The sequence below is a fragment of the Myotis brandtii genome, unplaced genomic scaffold (assembly GCF_000412655.1).
Source record: "Myotis brandtii unplaced genomic scaffold, ASM41265v1 scaffold826, whole genome shotgun sequence".
Classification (NCBI taxonomy): domain Eukaryota; kingdom Metazoa; phylum Chordata; class Mammalia; order Chiroptera; family Vespertilionidae; genus Myotis; species Myotis brandtii.
In genome coordinates this window covers 1,406,858-1,426,882 of record NW_005371354.1, presented here as the reverse complement: position 1 = coordinate 1,426,882, position 20,025 = coordinate 1,406,858, and the positions used below count along the sequence as shown (strand labels likewise).

Genomic DNA, 20,025 nt, shown 5'->3' with positions numbered 1-20,025 from the left:
TGCTTTGTTGTTGGTTGTGGTTTTTTGTTGTTGATTCCAGAGATGAAGGGAGAGGGAGAAATAGATAGAAACAGCAATGATGAGAGAAAATCATTGATATGCTGCCTCCTGCACACCCCCTACAGGAATCGAGCACACAACCCGGGCATGTGCCCTGACCGGGAATCGAACCATGACCTCCTGGTTCATGGGTTGACGCTCAACCACTGAGCACTGGTTTTTGACTGTCTGACTTAATACAGCAGTAAGAGCAATAGGAGAAAAAGTGAAAGAAAATATAGTTGCTAAGCTAAGAAACAATCTTCCTCAAATAGCAGATATATCATCAGAGCCTCGGGCTGGTGCTGGGGCTCAGACACTTTATGATTGAATCCTCTAACAGGTACCTGTAGTGCAGGCATTCTGTGTTGCTGTGATGGCCATATGCTTCCGACACCAGATGGGAAGGAGGATGTCAGTCTGTGTGGAAGTTAAGGAGCCAGACAGAAGGCTATCTCGCTTCAGAACAGGTGGGGACAGCAGGGTTCCTTCCAGGTAGAGCCAGGCTCTTCTTCAGGGGAGAGCTTTCCGTCTTCTAAAGTAGTTAAGCACATGTTTGGTGAAGACCTCGAAGTTTTACGCAACCTGGAGGAAGCGGTTATAGCTTGACACATTTTAAGACAAAGTCGTATAGCTGATGGCCTTGTTCGTGAAAGGAACTGCGGTGATAACCTTGTGGCATCTTTTTTAGACAGACTACATCTTGCTGTGTTTGCCAAGATGATAAGCTCCATGCGGAGTTGAAAGTTTCACCCATGCATTGGGGTTATGTGCGCTTTAACATACATGGGCTCATAAGTGCTTTACAAACGTAGAATTTGCAATTTTAGTACAGCGGTGCTGAGACTCAGGTTCAGATCCTTCTTGAGACTCACCATCACTAAAGTCAGAGACTGGAAGGAGGCACCGTTTAATTCCGCACGATGTAAGGTCCCAGGCGATTCCTGAGAACTCCCCGAGACACCACAGAGATCCAGAAACAGAAATACTGTAGGCAGTTAAGGGGATTTCACAGAAAAAAATAAGCGAAAGACTCTTAAAGAGCCTGAAATGTACAAAGGCATAATTAGTCTCCTAGATTTATTATGTTATTATGATAAATGTGATATATTATGAAAGGGGAGCTAGGAAATATGTCAAAGTACAGCTCCAGTGGATGGCATTTAAATTAGAGATTGCACCTGCGGGAGGCTATTTTTATCATTAACAGTGGTTGTTAGCAGTAGGGAGTTTAGATACAAGTCTGAAGAGGCATTCATAGAGCACATTCTGTCCGCCATAGATTATTCCTGTCCATTGAGCTAAAGGCCAGTTTAATGAATATTGCAGTAGACTGAACTTTGTCAGGTATTTTCTTAATATGTTGGCATTATCTAAATAGAATTATACAAATTTGGGGTTTCCATAAACATCCACACATATGCCACTCTGTGAGCAATAATATTACTAACTCTGCACTTGCTATTGTCTTTGACAGCTAAGACCAAATCTCTAATTAACTGGAGAAACTACACTCGTTAAGGTAGGGAGAATAGATTTTTTAAAATCTTGAGTTGAAATAGCTCTCAACTAATTCTAATTTCCAGCAATCTCTTGATCCTATTCCAGCTTTACTTGGAGCCCCCATACCCCTGTGTTAAAGCCATAATATAATATAACATAATATAACTTAGTTAATTGCTTAATTCTAATATTTTAATGAGATATCTGTCTCTGTATGCAAGAGTGAAATTCACTTATACTATTTTTGGTAGATTAGTATTAATGTAATTGTGGATTTATAAAATAAATTTAGAAGTTCCTTTTTTTCTCCCCCTATGGCCCACAATAGTTCAAATATCATTGGAATTTAAATCTCAACTGTGAATCCACATGGTTCTGATTCCTATTAAAAATGGCAGGTGTCAATTTGATCTGTTCAGGGTTCCACTTCTGAGGTGACTTCTTGCAAATTTGCATTTTGCTAAGATAGCATCTCTCTGTCTATTGAGTTTCAGACAGCTTTCTCTTCAAATGCTTTAATCTGGCTGGAGTGAGTGTTTCTTTTCCCTTTCTCACTCCTAATGTGTCCATAGTTGTTTATTTCTGTTTCCTTGTTCAGGCTCACAGAGGCTTTTCAGTGAACTGGCAGTTGGATTTTCCCTCTTCTCTTTTTTATTTTTCTTACTTTCATCCATGTTAATCTTATCTTTCTAATGTGTTTATTGGTTTTGTTGTTCTGGCTCTAATTTCTTGTGAGTGTTTAGTTCTTTTCAGTGAACTGGCAGTTGGATTTTCCCTCTTCTCTTTTTTATTTTTCTTAATTTCATCCATGTTAATCTTATCTTTCTAAATGTGTTTATTGGTTTTGTTGTTCTGGCTCTAATTTATTGTGAGTGTTTAGTTTATACATTTTTCATCTCTCTTCATGAATAATAAAGACAAAGATACATTATTTTTTCTCTGGTCTTCTATAGTCTCAATGTGAGATATTTTCATTCAGTTTGTTTATTGGATATCTTGGAATTCCCTATTCTAACCCTAAGATGATCTGGGATATGTTTCTTAAAGTTGCCTTATTGTCTGGTGCAAGATTAATTTTTAAAAGTATTCCTTGCACATACATAAATTAATACCATCTAACTATAGCACGTTAGAATATATGACTACATCTGAGGTAAATTTTATTGACTATAGTCAGTTCTCCTACCTTTGCATCATTATGTTTTGTCTACTAAATATGTCAAATTCTATGAAAATTGTATTGTTTTCCATTATAACCATTTTATGTTGCATTATAGATAATTTTGTTTTATAAAATTGACGATAAATAGATAGATAGATAGATAGATAGATAGATAGATAGATAGATAGATATCTACTACATCTTAATCACTTCATTCCATGGCTCCCCCTTTGGTTTTTTAGTCATTCCTGTCTACATTATTATCACTTAATAGTTTTTTCTCTTGACACAATCAGACATATTTCTCCTATTATTTGAAAACAATATAAAATATAATCTTCCCACTAAGATTGACTTTCATCAACAAACATGTTCTATTTTTCTAGCAATCCTCAATCCCCATTAGGTAGATAGGACGTCTGGGAAACTTTTCTCCCTCCTTTCCTTTAACTCAAGTCAAATCTTTGGTTCTCTTTACTTTCGTTTCTCCCATTCTCTTACTCCTGTTCACCCCAACCTGAAGTTGTAGGTTTTGTTACAGCTTTCTAGACAGTTTTTACCTTTTATTTTAGTACAGCTTTCCTTTCGAACGGTGGGCTTACACACACTCTGGGACAATCTCTCCTGATCCATTTGGAAGGAACATACCCCAGTTTCTCATTCCTGTTTCTCCTCTCACCTCCCCCGCCCTTTGGTCTCTGTTCTGTCTGATCCCTGTGTGCTCAGAGCTATTCTTGCTTATTTCCCTCAGATGAGCCTGTGCATGTTCTCTTTACTTTCGTTTCTCCCATTCTCTTACTCCTCCTGTTCACCCCAACCTGAAGTTGTAGGTTTCGTTACAGCTTTTCAGACAGTTTTTATCTTTTTTTTAGTACATGCTTTCCTTTCAAAGGGTGGGCTTACACACACTCTGGGACAATTTGGAAGGAACATAACCCTGTTTCTCATTCCTGTTTCTCCTCTCACCTCCCCCGCCCTTTGGTCTCTGATCTGTCTGATCCCTGTGTGCTCAGAGCTGTTCTTGCTTATTTCCCTCAGATGAGCCTGTGCACGAAACGGTTTCTGAATGATTGCCTACTCTCAATACCTTTCTTTTGCTCTGGCAGGTGAGTGATATCTTGACTGAACATAGGATTCTTATATCGCCTTCGTTTTCCCGCAGTCATCTGTGCATGTTATGTCATTGTCTTCTAGCTCCTGTGCTGCCAATGAGTTCAGTGCCAGTTGATTCTTTTGCCTCTGCAAGCCACTTGTTCTTTCTATGTAGGAGTTTGTAAGATGACATATTGATATGGAATTCTGAAATGGCTTTGCAATTTGCTGAAGCATGTGTTTCTCTTATCAGTCTAGCCTGCAACAGAGGAAACTCACTCAATATTCAGCCTCAGGTTCCCCAGTTTTCTTCTTTTTTTTTTTCTTTTGTTCGGATTTTGCCTGTTTCTTTTCAGTTGTTCCCCCCTCCGTGTTAAATCATTTTTAATTGTATATTAGACTTTTGTATCTGTCCTCATGATTATCATCTTTTTAATATGTGCTTCCAGATACACCTGGCCTCTGATATTCCAAGCAACTTACTTGAGCCTCAACAGTGGCACTTTCTCTTTCCATTCCATTTCAGATTATTTGGTTGAGAAATTATGCAATTTTATTTTTACTGAAGAAATTCTTATGTGCTGCAAATGAATATATATGTATGTATATACATACATATATATATACATACATATATTCATCAAATGAATTTTTATATATACATACATATATATTCATCCTCAGCAGCTTTATTTAGCTGAGCATGTACCCTCTTTATTTTAAAAGACTCTTACTCTCTAACTGCCACCACTCCCCCACACCCCCCCCCCACACACACACACACAATTGATAATTTTTCTTTCTCAATAAGTGGGGATTCAGGTCATGTTGAGAAATTACTAGATAGGTGGTAGAAAGCAAAGTGGCCACTCCTCCTGGTGATCCATGGTATAGAAAATGAGGTTTCTCCCTGTCATCAGTTCCTTCTACCCTCCTGGTGTCAGGAGCAGGGAGGACTCAGCCCACCTGTTTGGCTTCTACCTGAGGACTGGGAGAACCAGACCCTCAAACCCGGCAGATGTTAGATGTTGATCTTTCATCTGGATCATACAGCTTGCTGTGGAGTAGGCTTGTCCCAAGGTTCGCCACCTTTTGGTCTGGACAAAGACTCCCTGAAGATGATTTCTAGTTTTTTTTCTAGGGCACAGCAGAGCAAGCCCTATAGAAATTCTCTTCATAGCGATGCCAGCAGAGTTATTTGCATCAGACTGGTTTTTGTGGGGGTTTTTTGGTGTGTTTTTTGCCCCAGGCATGTGGCTCAGGGGAGACCGCCTAAGTTGAAAAAAAGGAGAAAAGAGAGGCATTCAGGTCCCAACTTACCAGGTTTGTTTTAGTCACTCAGCATATCTCTGAAGTGATCTCTATCAAACCCACAATGCCAGTAGCAGCTACAACAATCACGACTAATTCATAGGAGTGCTCTAAGGTTTACCAAACACACTTGATCCTTGAAATCACTCTATGTTATGGGAGTTGTTGTGAGAAAATAGGCTCAAAATGTTTTAGTGCAATGCCTAAATGTAAAAGTTGGTAAACAACAACAACAAAACCAAGGCATTATCTCTCCAAGTCCAATAATTTTAACACAACTACTTTAATAAGCAAGAGAAAGTCAAGGCTATTCTATCTACTTTAAACTGAATATATAATAAAGTATACTATATATACATATATCTACACACATATATACACATACACACACACATATATATATACTTTATAAAAATGTAAACAATGCTGAACATTAATATAAATACTGTACTTTCAAATATTTTTGGCTAAGGAAGAGTTGCTTTCTTTTATTTGGTACAGTAATAGTTTTCTAAAGCCAAGGACAGTATTTTTATTTCTTGTTTATTTGGTTTTGTGCATGTTTACAGTTTTTATTAAGTATCGTTTGTGTGTGATATACACATGCATAGATATGTACATACAGAAAAGCCCACTTATCCTAAGTATATAGCTTCATAAATTCTCCAACCTGGACACATCAATGTAACCAGCAGCAATATCAAGCAACCGAATATTGCCAACATCTCTGAAAGTCCCTCACGTTCTTTTTACAGTCATCATCCACCCCTCCAACAGTGATGATCATGCTGACTTCCACAGCCTACAAGCCTTCTGCAAGGACAACCTGACTTACAGCCAACATTTAGTACAGGGAGTTTGTTGTGCTTGATAAATATTAGTTGCTGCATGAGTGAATGAATGAATGCATCCAGGAATAGCTGAGTGAGCCAAGTATTAAGTGAAGAGAGCTTTAGAAGGTGGGACATAGACAAATTTGGCTTTGGAGTCAGAGATTGGAGCTTAATGGATGATGTAAGTTGAGGAAAGTTATTTAATCTCAATGAGCCTCAGGTTGCTCATCTGAAAATAGAAACAGCAATGTATTCCTTCTAGGGCTGTTTGTCATCAGCCTTAAAGTTAATGCATGTAGAACCAGTGGTTGGCACCTAATAGGCTATTTATTATGGGTGCCTAATAATTGTTGTTATTATGGAAAGAAAAGGGACCCAGCTGTCTGCATTTGGGACATGACTAATCCCCTTACCATGATCTTTTCTGTTTTAAATAACATTCAAATCCTTTTGAAAATATGTTATATTAATACAGTGGGAAGAGTTTAAACATCCTAGAGAAAATGAAAAAGCAGAAATCCACAGAGAATGCCAGGTGGCGTGGGAGATTCGGTTAGTTTATGTCCTTGAATAAGTGCAGTTCTGTTCTGGATTTTTGCTCCTCTGCCTGTAGTGTCTTTTATCATAGTTGGTTTTCATGGATTTCTGACCCGCCGGGCCTTGGCTTATTCCTGGTGGTGGATGACCTGCCCAATCGGATGGATTTAAGGTGACATCGCATCAAGCCCAAGTTCCAACTCTACATCTGATTGTCCCAGTCCCCATGGTAACCTAGCCCCACGTGACCGCCCCCCTCCACCACCACCACTAGAGTTTATGCTCTTCACTTCTCTATTGAGCTGCCACCAGATAGAGGTGCTATGGTTTTGTCAAACTGTTCAGCATCTCTGCTACTCAGATTGCCTCTATCTGACACCACTTCAGCCATCATTGTCTCCTCACTGTTCCTCATCCCATGTGAGGCCGCAAGGGGTACAGGTGAGACGGCCATAACAAACGCACACACATCTCCACGCCGCTCCTCCTGAAATGCCAAGTATGGTCCTTGCTCTTCGCATCGGCATTGCTTTCATTTTGTTTTCAAGTGAATAGAGTAAGTGTAAAGGGCAATTCACCTGGTATGTAAGAAGAATGATTAGGCTATAAAAACGGTCTGCTTTCCTGCATATCTCATCACATATCTTTTTAGCAGGTACACATTGGTGGCATATTGACTTTAGTTGGGTTGCTGGCTTTATCTTATTAGCAGCTCCTTTTACCATAAAGCGGAATGTCCAGATCAGACTCCCCAGAGAGCCGTTGGCAAATGCACACAGGGGTGTGGAGTGGAGGGAGCCCTGTTAGAATGCAGGCCCCTGACTTTTCCTCAGTGAGAATTGCCACTGCTTACAAAGACGTTTCCGCTTCCATTTCCCATATCCGTCACCAAAACTGCAAAACGCTGAGAGCTACCTAGGAATGTGGTCTGAGAGGTTCCTATGGAGCCTGTTCTGTTTTGAGAAGAGTTTTCATAGTGATAATAGTAGAAACACTACTACTATTTTACTGTGACTACTTATTAATTTTTATGACTATGATTATTAAGGATAATAACTCTGCTAAGTGTCTGTGAACTTCATGAAATAAATGGCCATCTCTGTCTTTTTTATACCCTAACCTCAGCATTTAATGTAGGGAAGTAGAGATGCAAATCAATAATAGAGCAGTCAATGACTCAATAAAGGAATTCCAGAGACTGCGCCCAACACTTGGCTATATTATCTCCTTCAACTTGAAGCATCCTTAGAAAATAGGAAGTATTATCTCCATTTCACAGGTAAAAAAAAAAAAAAAAAAAGACTGAGTAGCAGAAATGCTGAACAGTTTGACAAAACCTGACTCTAGTGCAGTGGTTCTCAACCTTCCTCATGCCGCGACCCTTTAATACAGTTCCTCATGTTGTGGTGACCCCCAACCATAAACTTATTTTTGTTGCTACTTCATAACTGTAATTTTGCTACTGTTATGAATCGTAATGTAAATATCTGATATGCAGGATGTATTTTCATTGTTACAAATTGAACATAATTAAAGCATAGTGATTAATCACAAAAACAATATGTAATTATATATGTGTTTTCCGATGGTCTTAGGCGACCCCTGTGAAAGGGTCGTTCGACCCCTAAAGGGGTCTCGACCCACAGGTTGAGAACCGCTGCCATAGCACCTCAGCATTTCCTCCTGGTCCTTTGGATTTGAGTCCGTAGAGCACCCAAGGCAAAAACTTTCTTCAGATCAGTCACAATCCCTATCTTAGGTAAACCTTCCAGTTCCTGTTTCCTGAATCCCTCCTTATTTTTTTTTCCCCAAAAACGGGAATCAGAGTGCAAGGCAGAGAACCCAGCAGCAGATTCCTGAAGCAAAGACCCAAAGTCTCCAGGCCTCTCTGTTGGTCTGAGCCTCAGATCATAAGCCCAGGTCAAGCCCCGCCTCCCAGCTGCTGGGCTGGGCACTGCTTCCCTGCGTTTCTGTAAGAGAGAGAGGTAGACAAATGGAAAGGTTGTCGCCATGGAGCAGCAAGAATGATTAGAGGGCTGGAGGGATGGACTTGTGAGATAAGATTAAAAGACCTCGGTATTTATCATTTGTCTGAGCTGTGACTGTGGGACAGACAGGATAACCATCTACACATATTCGCTGGTGCAATCGCCTGGGACCACTGAACTCTCCAGACAAGTAGATGCTGCTTGTCAGCAGGGACGGGGGTGGGGGTTGGGGGGTAGGAAGGCCATGCAGGAGGATGCCATGCACAGCCCGCTGAATGCCACACTGCCTCCCCAGCCATGTCAGAGATTCAGGGTCTCTTTTGCACCTCTGGCTTGGGAGGGTAACTCCATCTCTCCATTGGCCCCATGTACAGTCAATCTGACATTTTGGGTACAAGCCGGTGTTTAGCACCGGGCAGTCACTTGGTTGTAGCCCACTTTAAAATAAGGCAACAGAGGAAAAAAGGATAATCCTTTAACCCCAGCATGCTCAGCTAGGGAACTCAGGGAATATATTTGCAATAGCCATTTTCCAAAGAAGTCACCTGGAGTCTTCATGATCTCTAGTTTCTGTATGAATCAGGACTGGAACCGAAGCAGCTGCTTTTATCTCTTATCCATAGTTTACTACTTCATTTGTTGGGAGTTATCCTAAGGAAGATAGATTTTCACTCCTTGCTACTTTTTACCAATTCATTCATTAAGTCTCACAAGTGCTTAAATAAATAATGGCAATAGACTGGAAGAAAATAGGCACTCGATGACCGTGAGTTGAATGAATACACGAGTGACTGCATAAGTAGTACATACAGGGTCAAATGGCACCGTTTTGCAGTCATTTTTAAGACACAGTGCCCTGGAAGGCATGAAATCTAAATTCAGATTGTGTGGAATTCTTTTTTATTTTGAATATATTTTTATTGGTTTCAGAGAGGAAGGGAGAGGGAGAGAGAGATAGAAACAAACATCAGTGATGAGAGAGAATCATTGATCAGCTGCTTCCTGCACGCCCCCACAGGGGATCGAGCCTGCAACCTGGCCATGTGACCTGACTGGGAATCGCACCATGACCTCCTGGTTCATAGGTTGACACTCAACCACTGAGCCATGCTGGCTGGGCGAGATTGTGTAGAATTTAAAGGACTAAAGAGTTCCATGTGACATGTGAAAAACACTCATGTTCTTTAAAAGTCTCCACCTGGATTGCTCTATACATACAGAGCTCAGCTCATAAAGTGATACTGGTAATGTGCTCTATAGATGTAGACTATAATCACTCTGGCCATGGAGTAAGTGGTGGATGATGGAGGGTTGGGAATCGGGGAAGCTGAATTTACATGTCAGCTCCATGTCTCCCTGGATGTGCCCCTTGTGCAAATTACAGAAGCAGTCGGCCATGCAGCCTTCGTCCACCCTGAGATCAAAGGAAAAACCAGCAATACTATTTAAAATAGTTACATCCTTTTTACCATTGCTTTTTTGCATTCATTTTGATTTAAAAATGTATTAAAATAGGTATGTTGATTACCAGTTTTCGTCACTTCCTTAAATTTTGCTCCTCATTCATCTCACCCTAGTCCCATCCTTTCAGTATCACTTTTTCTTCATTTGCAAAATAGGAGAGTGATTTCGCCCTCAGTGAGGTAGTGCTGTGCCTCATGGTGCATGCTCAGTAAGTGGCAGGTAGTATTGTTACTGCTGTTTGCTCAAGGAAGGAATGGTGATATTTAGGACTATCCTTAGTTAGAAAATTGGTACAAGATCAAATGCTTAATACATAACTTAAAGAAATGATTCTGAGTTACTTCGAAGCTGCCTGCTATTCTCCTTTCCTATGATTTCTTTTCGTAGCAAAACACTGTTCCGTCAGAATCCGGCAAGGACATATTCACTCAGGGTTCCCCATGAGGATCCTGGTCCCACCATCGCAGAGGTGTGGGGGCCTCTTAGGAGTCCAGTTCATAGTTAGGCCAATATGGTGTCATGCTAAACCAGATATTCGTGACACTTCTCTATGCTGGGTGTGGTCCAAGGTATGAGAGAGACAGTGACCCATCTTCTGACACTGGCGAGAAAAGAAGTGGGGGTGGGGGGGCAATTGACAGGGCAGATGAGGCCATAAAAATATCTGTGTGAAAAGAATCAACCAATGAATGCGTCAATAAGTAAAACAACAAATTGATCTCTCTTTCCCTCTCTAACATCAATTAAAAATATTTCAGTGTGAAGTAGTAATGGGCAGGCACAGAATGCCCAGGGTGCTCTAGGAATAGAGAGGGGGTGCCTAGTCCAGTGTGGAGCTGGACCTTTCTTGGAGTAGGCGATGCCTGAGCTGCATCATGAAGGTTGACCAGATCTCCTCCATGGAAGGAAGGGGAAGAGGGGTTTCAGATGAGAGCAAATCATGAGCAAAGGCTGAGAGCCAGCACATGCGTGTAGAGGTGTACCAGTCAGTGGTGGGCAGGAAAACGTGCTCCCACTAGGTGAGATCATCTAATTTAGGGAACTGAGCCACCAGGTGTTGGAAAATTGAAAGGACCAAAGGAAATCCGGAAACCCTGCTGGGGCTGGGAGGACAAAGGAAGAAGTTGAGGCTCTTCAGCACTGAGCACCTGTTGGATTTGTGGGAGGGGCCCTGCAGAGCTGGGAGCTAGAGGTTGCCACCTGGCTAGGGCCGGGGGCAAGCAGGAAGCAGGAGGGGGGGCCTCTGAGGAGGGGCGTGGCCTCTTCTGAGGGGCGTGGTCACTGCCCATGCAGGTTCCTGAGACAGTGAACAGTGAGTGAGCTGAAAAGGGAAACAGCTGCTCCTGGAACGGAGTACAGCTGCCAGGGCAAAGGGCCATTGCTAGGGCAACACTGACAGGAACAGCCAGCCAACAGGAGGAGTAGGCTCCTCTGGCCTTTCTTGCCTCGGCCCTTTTTTCATGCCCCTGCTGAAGAGCCTAGCAGGAAGCCAGCTGGCACAGAAGAGATGTTGTTTGTAGCCTCAGCGTCACAGGCAGAATATAGAGGCTGCACTTGGAGCTGAGACACAAGGGGGCTTGGAAGTAATGGAGAATGTCAGGCATCAATGAACCAGGTGAGAGGCTGGAGCTGGAGTTAGTGCTGATTGGTGCTGATTTTAAGATTTCCTAACTTCTGGTGAGGAAAGGGTTCCCCCTGTACTGAGGGGCCCAGGGTAGACGGTGCCTTCAGGGAAGGACGAATCCCTCTCTCTCTTCCTCCTGGAGTAGGTGGCATTCATTAATCAGCACAGGAGCCGAATTTATTACGCTTGCATTGGAGTGATCCTAGCCAATCATCGAAACTATTTAGAAAACGATTAAATAGAAATACCTTGCTTCCTTTTGTTTTCTCCTAGCAAAACACTTCATTGCTTAATGAATAACTAAAGGATCGTATAATGTAAGTGTAATTAAGTGCTTTTTACCATAAAAATGATCCTGAATAATGTGTTTAGTAGGCAACGGTGTTCCTCAGTAAGCTTTACACCGAGTCCATGACTTAGGACCATTCATTAGAAGCTAGTGAGGTGGTTTCTCATTGTTTTTCTCTCTGTGGTTTCAAGGACGAACAGAAGAACATCAAGAAAACAGTAAAAGGCATTCTGCACCCATGAACAGCTCTCTCTGCGCCACATGGTATCCACGCATCTTTATAGAGCATTGGCGCTAGGTGGGACTCTGCAGGGGCCTTACAGAAAGGCCTGGTTCCTGCCCTCCAGGAATATATCAGGAAAGGAAGATGTGGGGGGCGGGGGGGGGGGCACATAGCCTTTGTTTTGTGCATGCCAATGGCAACATGTTTATCTGCCTCAAGTAGAGTCTACAGAAAAGCGGAAAAAAGAGGGCCTCTTAAGCTATGTGTCTTTTCCTCCAGTTGCTGGTCCACCGTGGGAGTTGTTGCTCACTTTTCTGTTCTTTTGCCGATGTAAGCAAGAACCCCTCAAAAATTGAAAAGTAATAACACAATATGGTCATGTGCATAAATCAATATGCATTTTAGAACAATTACTAATGTAAGTCCCAGGTGTCTTTTCTCATGGATAGATTTTCATATTCTCTTGAAAATAACAATCACTTTAGTGTGTATCACTAATTAAAAACGTGAATAATTTCCAACAGATATTACGTAATTATTGGCAATTCCGTGTCGGCACCGGTAAATAATTATCTCACCTTGTATCACATAATTAAAATGGCAATACCCCCCCCCTAACAAATATTAAACAGTCATAAATAATTGCAATTGTGCACAAGTAGCAGCCAGGCGTTCGACTCGGGTGTGTTTGTAATTTAAAATGACATTTTTCATTTGACTGCTGATTTATGAAATTTTAAAAAAAATCAATTTGCCTTTCTTAATGGGCTAAAGCCCTTTGGGGATACACCAGATGTTCTTCTGCCCAAGGTTGGCAGCTGGGCAGAAAAAAAAAAATTAGCCAAGCATATTGAGACAAGACCTAAACAAGAAAAGGGTAGTAATAATGGGTGGCAGGGTAAAATAAATTAACTGAGGATTTGCTCTAAAGTGGTTCTTGTGATCCTTGCCTTGATGATGTGTGTGGACATACAAGCTGCCTTCTACAGATTTCCCTTGGCGCCTCTCTATCCTTCTGGAGTGGCCATTGTTCTCATGGAGATATCAGCGGACCAGCTCAGTGGTGCAATTTCCTTCTCTTCTGCTGCTGGGAACAGCGTCTAAGTAGAGGGAGGAGACGGTGCTCTTCCAGATGCCCCCTTGCATTTTGCCCTCCCACAGGCTGTCTTCCACCATAGGAAGGGCATGGTAGTAGGGTTGGCACGAAGGAGGAGTCCACAGCCTGATTAGAGCAGATATCAATCTTTCAACTGATTCAATGCACAAATATTTAATGAGCATTTACTAGGTACTATGGTTGGTGCTGATTTTAAGATTTCCTAACTTCTAAAAAAGAGAGAAATTGTTTCATCTCAAACAAGTTAAGGCCTCTTGATCTACATCCACAAACCAACATGTGGTCATTGCCCAATTCTACCACTATGTGGATTCAGATATGATGAAGCTAGATCACCTCTGACTTTATGGATTCGGAGAAGCTATTATGGGTCATTTAGGGTGTCTGCAGCCTCCTTCCCTGTGGATAGAAAGTGACCATCTGTACCTGCATCTGTCTCGGGTAACTGAGGTGCTTTCAGGAAGCAGATGGTAATAACCGGTGAACTTCTAACTTTTCAATGATCTCTTCCCTATTAGATCATTAAGTTCCATGAAAGCAGAGTCCATGCCTATATTAATCAAAAATTCTAAAACAGCAAAAAGAGCAGAGGAAAAAATTGGCAACACCTTGCACCCTTTATAATCAATTCATAATATTTATCGTAAAAGACAAATATGACTACATATGCCCCACCCCCAATCTCAATCTGACCCTAATCTTGACTAACACCCTACTTGACTCTTTTTTAAAAAATACATAATAATATTGATTTTTTTAGAGAGAGAGGAAGGGAGAGGGAGAGAGAAATAGAAACATCCATGAGAAAGAAACATCAACATAGATCCTCTGCGTCCTGCATGCCCTCTGCATGTCCCTTGACTGGGAATGGAACAGGTGACCTCTTGGTGCATGGGTCAATGCTCAACTATTGAACCACACTGGCCAGACCTACATGACTTTTAGTGGACAGAGTGCTTCAAAATGCCCCAAATGCCCCAATGCTAAAGCACAGAGTCAGGTTGGGGTGTTACATTCAGCCTAGAGCATTGGACGGCTCCAGGTATGAAGAATGAACACTGTAGGTGCACAAATCAGATCCCAAAGAACTTCATTCATTTGTCCTATACCCACAGGTAATGTGTTGGCACGTATAGGGTAGGATTCAGTAGAAAGTCTAGGTTGGGGAAGAGGAGTGGTAATTAAAAGCCCCTGAAGGCAGCAGGGAAACAGGACTTCCGGGTTGGAGTCCACCTGATCCATCCCAGCTCTGCGGAGATTCTGTTTCTGTCTGTTTGCCAGACATGGGAAAGCAAGTTCTGGAGCTCTGAATCCACTGGCAAGTGATCAAAGCCACGGTCCCAAGTGGCGGGGTACCCCTTCTTGGAGGTGGGTGCCAGTGAAGAGAGGAGGAGAAAGACATGGAGAAGTGGTATTTCTATGAGTGTGGTGCGGTTGCTGGGTTGGCAAAGTATGCTCTGATATTCCTAATAAAGTATTTGATTTGTAGGGAAAGTCATTTGAGAAAGCTTTGTTCGAATAGATAGGTGGGTGAAGGTTCAAGAGGATGGGGAACCACACATAAAAGTTTCAAAATTATGATTGGTGCCAATTCCATTAAACATCTGGGTTGGCCATGGTGATATGTGGAGACAGTGCTATCAAATACAAATGTATCGCTTTTGTAGAAAAGTAGATTCTTGTGGGTGGGACTGGGATTCTTAAGTAGCTGTGTTTGGGGGTGTCATCGTGGTTTTATTAAAATCTAGTGACACATTCAAGAAGGTGATGTTTGCTAGATTTCTACATTAGTTCAATTCCCAAAGGATCCAGCACAGAGCATTTGGCCAGTGGGAGAAGGATACACGAAACACCTATGTCCCCCAGAGTTCTTTCCCAGGTAGCTTTAACATAGATGCTTCTAGATAGGCCCTTGCCAACCTGCTTTTCTTTAACAGAGGCTGATTTGCTGATGGCTTGACGAATGCCAAATACCAGTGATTTAAATGATGTCTCACTTTCACCCTCTCTCAGTCTTTATACTGACTCCGTCCTTTCAGCACTGGTCCTTCTGCCAGGACGGGAACCACTGGAGCACTAGGACTTGGTGTGTCTCTCCCTGCTCATCTTCAGCGCCCTGGAGTTCACTCCGGCCACAGCTCCATAGGATAACATGAATTGAGACTTCGGCATCAAGTGACTTCACTGTGTATCCTAGTCCACCTCTTACCACTTAGAAGACCTTGGTCATTTTTTTTGAACTTTGATGAAACTTTGCACCTTATTTTTTTAGAAAATGAGGAAACAGTAGCCACCTCCAAGGTTATTCCTGGATTGAATGCACTGATGCCCGTGAAGCACCTGGTATGGTTCTTGGCACTTTCTCGATCCTCAATAAATCTCAATTCCCTGTGCTCTTGGCACCAGGCCAGGTAAAATGGGCAGTGCTGAAGGAGTGCAAGTGCTCTTGTAAATGCCCACACTTAAAAAGCAAACACATTTACCACACAGAGAGCCTGTGACTCTTGGAATCATAGAACACTGTTTGAAAATTCAACAATCCCCATTGAATGATCGGGGGTGGCTGACCTAGAGAAGTGGAATCTTCCACTCATTGAAGAGGAGCCATCTAGGAGGTTTGACTGCCATTTAGCCCCTCATTCTGTGTTTGTGCTGGTCGGGGGCGGGGGGGGGGGGGCGCTTTAAAGCTGTGAGCTTCCACTTGAACCTCACCCTGGTCCCTGGGCTCTCCGTGGGAATTCTGAAACGTGGAACCACACGTGTCCCCAAAGGAGGCTACATGTCTTCCGCCTCTCTGCACAGGACTCTTGTGGGCTAAAGAGCGCGGAGGGGTACGTTTTGCTTTGTTTAAATAACATTGGGGGGGGGGGGGGGGGGGGGGGGGGGCGCTTTAAAGCTGTGAGCTTCCACTTGAACCTCACCCTGGTCCCTGGGCTCTCCGTGGGAATTCTGAAACGTGGAACCACACGTGTCCCCAAAGGAGGCTACATGTCTTCCGCCTCTCTGCACAGGACTCTTGTGGGCTAAAGAGCGCGGAGGGGTACGTTTTGCTTTGTTTAAATAACATTTGGTTTTGCTGCTTTTAATCATGGGTCCCCCTGCGCATGGCAGGCTTTCCGCAGCACACACTGGCTGCATACCTAACAGATCTTTTCAATGCAACAGCTTGACTTCCCTGCTGCTCAGATGATAGCAATTGGCTAGGTGTGCCGTCCTCTTCCTTCTCCCCCCTCTATGGAGACAAGGAGATTTCAAGTGCAATTTGGCCTTGCACATCAAACAGCAATTTTCCTGTAGAACCTGCAACCTCCAAAAACTCTCCCCTAATCAAATCTATCAAGCCCAATTTAGGGGCGAGCTTCTGTCTGTTTATCAAGGAAATGGAGTTGAAATTGCCCCCTTTAATGGAATCACAGCTGCCCACCATAATCTCTCACATGGATGTTTGAATTAATGGCAGGACGTGGCCCATGCTCCCCAACCTTGGAATTTGATTCCAGTTATAGGAAATGGCTATAATTTCAGGCCCGGGATTCTCAGGGATGTTGGGGTGCTTTGGGCCGGGGTTAGAATTAATGTGTCGGAGGAATTAAAGAACTCGGAAGTGCTTGGGGAAGATTAGCACTTTTACGCAACACCCAATGCGTCACCTCGGCATCAAATTAGATCCACTGTGACCCATGTCAACTACTTTTTCCAAATCCAGGAGGAAAAACAGAGGAGTGACTTTTTCTGATGTTGAGGTTTTTAAGTAAGAATACAGCAGACATGGGCAGAATGTAGGTATCCTTCCGAATACAGGCCAACTCACTTGGTTCAGTTGTATATTAGGAGTTGCCACAGCCGGTGGGCAAAGAACCCAGCTAAGATGCCTGGGTCCTCCCTGTGCCAGGGGACTGGCCAGCAACTAACTGTAGTGCCACCTTCTCCTTCATGTCATTCTGCAGGAACCTGAGGACATGCCATGTCCCCATGGAGACCCCAGTTTTACGCTAGGAAAGCGTCATTTCATTTTGTAAAAATGTCCTTACCAAGAGATATTCTCTTCCTCCTTCAGGCATATGAACATCTTGTATTTGTATAGAGCTAGTCTAACCCATTTTTCTCTTGCACATTTTAATGCTTTTACCCCATGTTATTCTCACTGTACAGAAGGGAGGGGAAATATTTAACATGCAATATGATAAATAAGGAAACCCACGTAATAAAATGCCATCTCCAACAGTGGTGGCACCAAAACAGGCCCCCTTCCTGCAGACATAGTGCCCACCCCACCCCCAGCACTGGCATCTCACAGGTCCTCCCAGCCCCCTGTGGGAGCCTGAGCTGGCACCTGCCCCTGGCACAGTCACACGCCCCCTCCACCCCTCTGGCTGCACCTTTCTCCCTCCCGGTGGTTTCTCCTCAGCCTCAGCTTCCCTCAGGAAGTCATTCCGAGCTTTAGTCACCAGGTAATAGAGAGCCCAGCTTTGTGAAATGCACCTGAAGTTTCCTCCTTCCGTTGAAAAGAAAAGACTCCTAAATTAGAGAATCATGCACATTCAATGCACATAAAACCAGGGGAGAGAGCCTCCTGGTTTTCTAAGAGTGGCTAACGCCTCTCAGGAAATCTCCCACTTAGAACTGGTTCAGCTTCCCTCTAGCTTCCTTTCCTTGCCCCTCCCCTCCTTCCTGGACCTGCCTCTTTTCATTTAACTCCAGGCCACCTGCAGGGAAATAGCATTTCAGCAACTTGGGGTTTTACCTGTCGCCCTTTATTCTCCCTCGGAATTTCTAATCCCCCCAATAAAGCCTTCACTCTGCACCCAGCACCTGTGGGTGTCTTCAGGTAGGAGGGTACATGTCGCTGGGACAAATGAGTCTTCTGGAGGCCTCCTAGTCCGGGGAGTGTCCTGGCACCCACCCCAAGCATTGCCCCTGGTCAAGTGCAAGGTCTGTGGACAGGGCTATGAGGGTGGGCTGCCCAGCTGTCTCTCCAGGGCATCACCACTCTGTTCTCCATCTGTTGAGCGATTGTCACCTGTTGGCATGTTCTGGGTGTGGCTACTTTCCTGTATAGCAATCATGTCAAACTCAAAGGCTAACAGGGCCCAAATAAACGAGGCATGCGGCCCGTGGGCCGTAAGTTTGACATGCTTGCTGTACAGTGACGATGCTGGGCTAACCTCCTTTCCCAAACTGCATACGGTTGACTGATAGCCTGAGCAAATGCGGCAAAGAAGGGAAAACCCAAAACAGTGCTATTTTCCACCACTTTACAGAATTTCTCGTGGGATTATTGATTGAGTTTAGCCATTCTGTTGTGCTACATCCTTTGTGGCTGTGGGGATTGTGAAAGGCTGCCTCTTACTTAGGAAAGAGCCTGGTGGACTGCCTACAGGGGTGCGAGCATTGGGACAGATGCAGACCCAGCGCTGGGCTCAGGGACGGTGCCGGCCATGGCAGGTGCAAGCAATGCGAACACTGATTTCCCTGGTGCGCTCTGTTTCCAGACACGCCACAGAGCTGTCAAGTAGCAAATAAGAGAGATTTGAATAACTTCCCTATCACCAGTGGGCGAGCTTAATTTTAGGGGTGTTTTCTTTCCTTTCACTGACACACTTTGTAAGAGAACATTGTGCACTTCGTGTTTGTTAGCCTGTTGATGCAACTCTATCCTTCGCCACCTGTTTTTCCCCCAACACTCTTTTCCAAATATTTTCTTGAAGTTTTTCACTGATATATTGGCTGGATCTCAATCCATCCCACTCCCTCCTGCAACATTGCACGTGGCCACCTCCTGCTCCTCTCTGTGAGATTGGCCTTCTTGACCCTCCTCCATATTGGTGGCCACTTGTCTTCTGTCCCCCACTTGGCCCCGCCCCCTTTCTCTAGCTCCCAAGCATAGGTATTCCCAGGGTTGGTTCCTAGACCCTTCGTTTCCTTTTTAATTTTTAGACTCTCTTCTTAGTGTTATCACCTCCCACTGTCCAATTATCACCTCTGTGGGAAAGATGCCTAAATATGTCTCCAGCCTAGACTCCCATCTTGAAATCTAAGCCCTCATTTATAATTGCCCGAGGAATACCACCAGCCCCCTCTCCCTGGCCCCTACAGAAAAATCTGTCCCTTCATTGATTCTAACTTTATCATTCCCCACCCCCTCCTTTCCATCTTTACCACCTTCATCCTAGTTTATTATTTAATTGCTTCTCACTTGAACTATCAAAACAAGCCACTAATAAATCGCTCTCCCTTCTGCCTCTACTTTTTATATTATTAATCTTCCCAAAGCACAGCTCTGACCCTGCCATTCCCTTATCAGAAACCATTCACGATACCTCCTGGCCAGGAGAGTTAAGGCTAAACTCCCTTTTCAGACATAAGTGAAGGGTCAGGCCGGACTCTGAAGCTTGACACTCGGTGTCCCGTGTGTGCTCTGGTCTGTCTCAAGCCCGCACTTTCTTCCTCTGTGTGCACCAGGCATCCCATGCCACACGTCCCAATAGCTGCTTTTCTGAACCTTCCAACAGGGGGATGCCTCCGAATTTGATCATGGTGTTCACTCTGCTAGGATTTTCATTCCCTCCCCTGTCCCTCCCACCCACACTCCATCTCCTCCACTTAACCCAACTCTTTAATGCCTTTCAACGTTCAGTGTAAGGATTATGTTTTCCGCAAACATAATTTTCTTTTCACCTAACTTGGCAGGATTAGCCATCCCCTTCTCTCTTCCTCTCACAATGCCTTGAATGTCTCAATGTTATAATATCTGCTTCTGTAAGACCGGGGTCATCTTGACCATCTTAGCCATCATCATAGCCCTGGCACCCAACACAGAATAAACATGGGATCAATGATCAG

The 20,025-nt window shown here is 43.6% G+C and overlaps 1 protein-coding gene across 5 annotated transcripts in view; it reads left to right on the top strand.

Annotated features, from left to right (window-relative positions):
- Positions 1-20,025, top strand: part of NTM (neurotrimin) — a 959,656-nt gene that overhangs the window by 405,925 nt on the left and 533,706 nt on the right. The window contains exon 1 of one of the 5 annotated variants that reach the window (XM_014531862.1): positions 3,741-3,810. The exons of the other annotated variants lie outside the window; for them this stretch is intronic. Within the exon in view, the coding sequence (XP_014387348.1) occupies positions 3,771-3,810 (40 nt within the window). The 5' untranslated portion in view covers positions 3,741-3,770. Of the gene's footprint in view, positions 1-3,740; positions 3,811-20,025 lie in introns of those variants that run through there. 5 annotated transcript variants of the gene reach the window in all.